Source organism: Branchiostoma belcheri, unplaced genomic scaffold (genome assembly GCF_001625305.1).
Source record: "Branchiostoma belcheri isolate BF01 breed outbred unplaced genomic scaffold, Haploidv18h27 scaffold23, whole genome shotgun sequence".
Classification (NCBI taxonomy): domain Eukaryota; kingdom Metazoa; phylum Chordata; class Leptocardii; order Amphioxiformes; family Branchiostomatidae; genus Branchiostoma; species Branchiostoma belcheri.
In genome coordinates, this window is record NW_017803824.1 from 3,480,447 (window position 1) to 3,482,675 (window position 2,229).

Below are 2,229 nucleotides of genomic sequence, written 5' to 3' on the forward strand. Positions count from 1 at the left end.
TGACTTTTTTTGGGGGGGGGGGGTTGGTCGAAATGCTGGCATCGCAAGAATGACACAAAGGCGACGATGAAAATGAGCATGAGACCTCTAAAATGTAGAAGTGATCATTGCCTTTTGTGCTCCGGGACAGATAGAACCCAAACTTATCCATTTCAACCCATTTCACACGTATACGAGCACACATACCAAAAGAAAAATCTTTATGCAAAACCTCCGTATTCGGAGGTAACAACTGAATGCTTCCAACTCAAGGTTTGTTTCCTAATGTCATTTTTTTATATTCAAGGAGCGAGCTCGCAGATACGTCAATGAACTAGAAGCCGACTTCACCCTCGTCATGCTGATGGACTACGTGGACGAGTCTTACGTTCTCCTCAAACGTCTGATGTGTTGGGAACTGCAAGACGTCCTTTACATCACGAAGAACAACCGAAGTTACTCGTTCAAGGACTACGTCCCATCTGAAAAGGAGACTGCGATGCTACGACGCTGGAAAGCCGTGGACTATCTACTGCACGACACGTTCAACAAGTCCTTGTGGAGGAAGATCGCAGCACAGGTAAGAGCCAGTCGTGCGTTATTACCTTCGCCAAGAAGGTTATGTTTTCAAAGGCGTTCGTGTATATGAAGGCTTAAATGGATTGTCTTGATACTTGGCAGGTGGGTAGGTCTTGATGAGACCTAGTAATGATTAGATTTTAGACCCCCTGTCTTTCCAGAGAATATGATAAATTGATATAATTCATGAAAATGAGGGTCTATTCGCACAATCAGGGGGAATAGTCTACAAATTGTCAGTCATAAAGAGTAACATCATTTGGCGAAGGTATGAGATCGGGTTTCTGATAAAAACAACGGACATTCACCTTTAGTTTCCTGTAATACGAAAATGTTTTATTTGTACCTTTTGTTTCCTTTGTAATAATACAAACATTCATAGAGAGAACTTTATTGACACAACAAAAAGTACAGCGACTTTCGTAAGGTCTAAGACTGCAAATAGACATACAGACAGATACATGGGTACAACGAAATTAACCTACATACAAAACAATAGATGAGTCAACTAATACTACTTGTTCTAAGGTCTAAACATTCTTTGATATATTTACCTAGTTGTACACATTTGTACCTATTTGTACACATACCTTCTAGGGTGAAATTAAATTTATCTATAGCATGAAATGTAACAAATTCTGTTGAGCAAGCGGAGAGAAGGTTGAACAGCTTTGTGCGTTTATCGTTGTATAATGTAACTTAGCTTGTCTAACAATTAACGATGCTTTTCATTTATTCATCAACCACACAGGGCCCAGACTTCTTTGAAGAAGTGCAACATTTTAAGGAAGTTAACAGCCGCGTCAACATGTACTGTGCTAAATTGAAGAAAGGGGGATCCAACCTTACCGTGGAAGCGTCCAGGTGGAATTCACAGTTTGAAGTGGACGCCGAGTTTTGCCGAGTACTAAAATCTGTAGTAAGTATCCAATTTCTGGATTGTAAATATGAATGAATGAATGAATGAATGAATGAATGAATGAATGAATGAATGAATGAATGAATGAATGAATGAATGAATGAATGAATGAATGAATGAATAAATGAATGAATGAATGAATGAATGAATGAATGAAAGACCTTTATTGTACGTTTGTGCTCTAACAAGCTAAGTACAGGTCATGTATAGACAAGGAAAATGATAAAGTAATGATACTTAAACAATATATACTAATGTGATCTACTATTTACATTGTTCGACTTTTTCTTGCTTCTTGACGCAGTTATAGATGTTCGAGCAAATAGAACTAGTGATACATGGTTTATATACAACCACTTGTGTTAACAAGAGTCGACGTTTTGATGACCATCTGGGCAATTAGAGTCACAAGACGTGAGGGGGGAATGGTGTAACCGCAGACCGATAGGAAGATCGCCAAGACTTTGGAGACACAAACAGAAATTTAGGTCAAAGGTAGCACAAAAAAGCAGAAAATATTGTAAAATATCGCTTAGATTTCTGTTTTATCATAGGCTACTTTCTTGTGGAATCCAGCCCAATTGTCCACAATTAGTGAATGAAAGACCTTTATTGCACATTTTTGCTCAATTGCGAACTAAGTACAGGTCACGACAAATAGCGATGGTAGACTAAAATATATCTATAGTTAAACTACATTTATACAGGTTCTGCTTCTTCTCGCTTCTTAAGACAGTTGTAAATGTAAGAGC

General features: G+C 38.2%; 1 protein-coding gene across 1 annotated transcript in view; it reads left to right on the forward strand.

The window, feature by feature from the left end:
* LOC109470591 (galactosylceramide sulfotransferase-like) overlaps window positions 1–1,477 on the forward strand; it is a gene marked incomplete at its 3' end in the record, with an annotated part of 12,154 nt that extends 10,677 nt beyond the window's left edge. Inside the window, exons 3-4 of the mRNA XM_019769554.1 lie at window positions 287–559; window positions 1,310–1,477. Of these exons, the coding sequence (XP_019625113.1) occupies window positions 287–559; window positions 1,310–1,477 (441 nt within the window). The remainder of the gene's footprint in view (window positions 1–286; window positions 560–1,309) is intronic.
* Window positions 1,478–2,229: the final 752 nt, after the last annotated feature.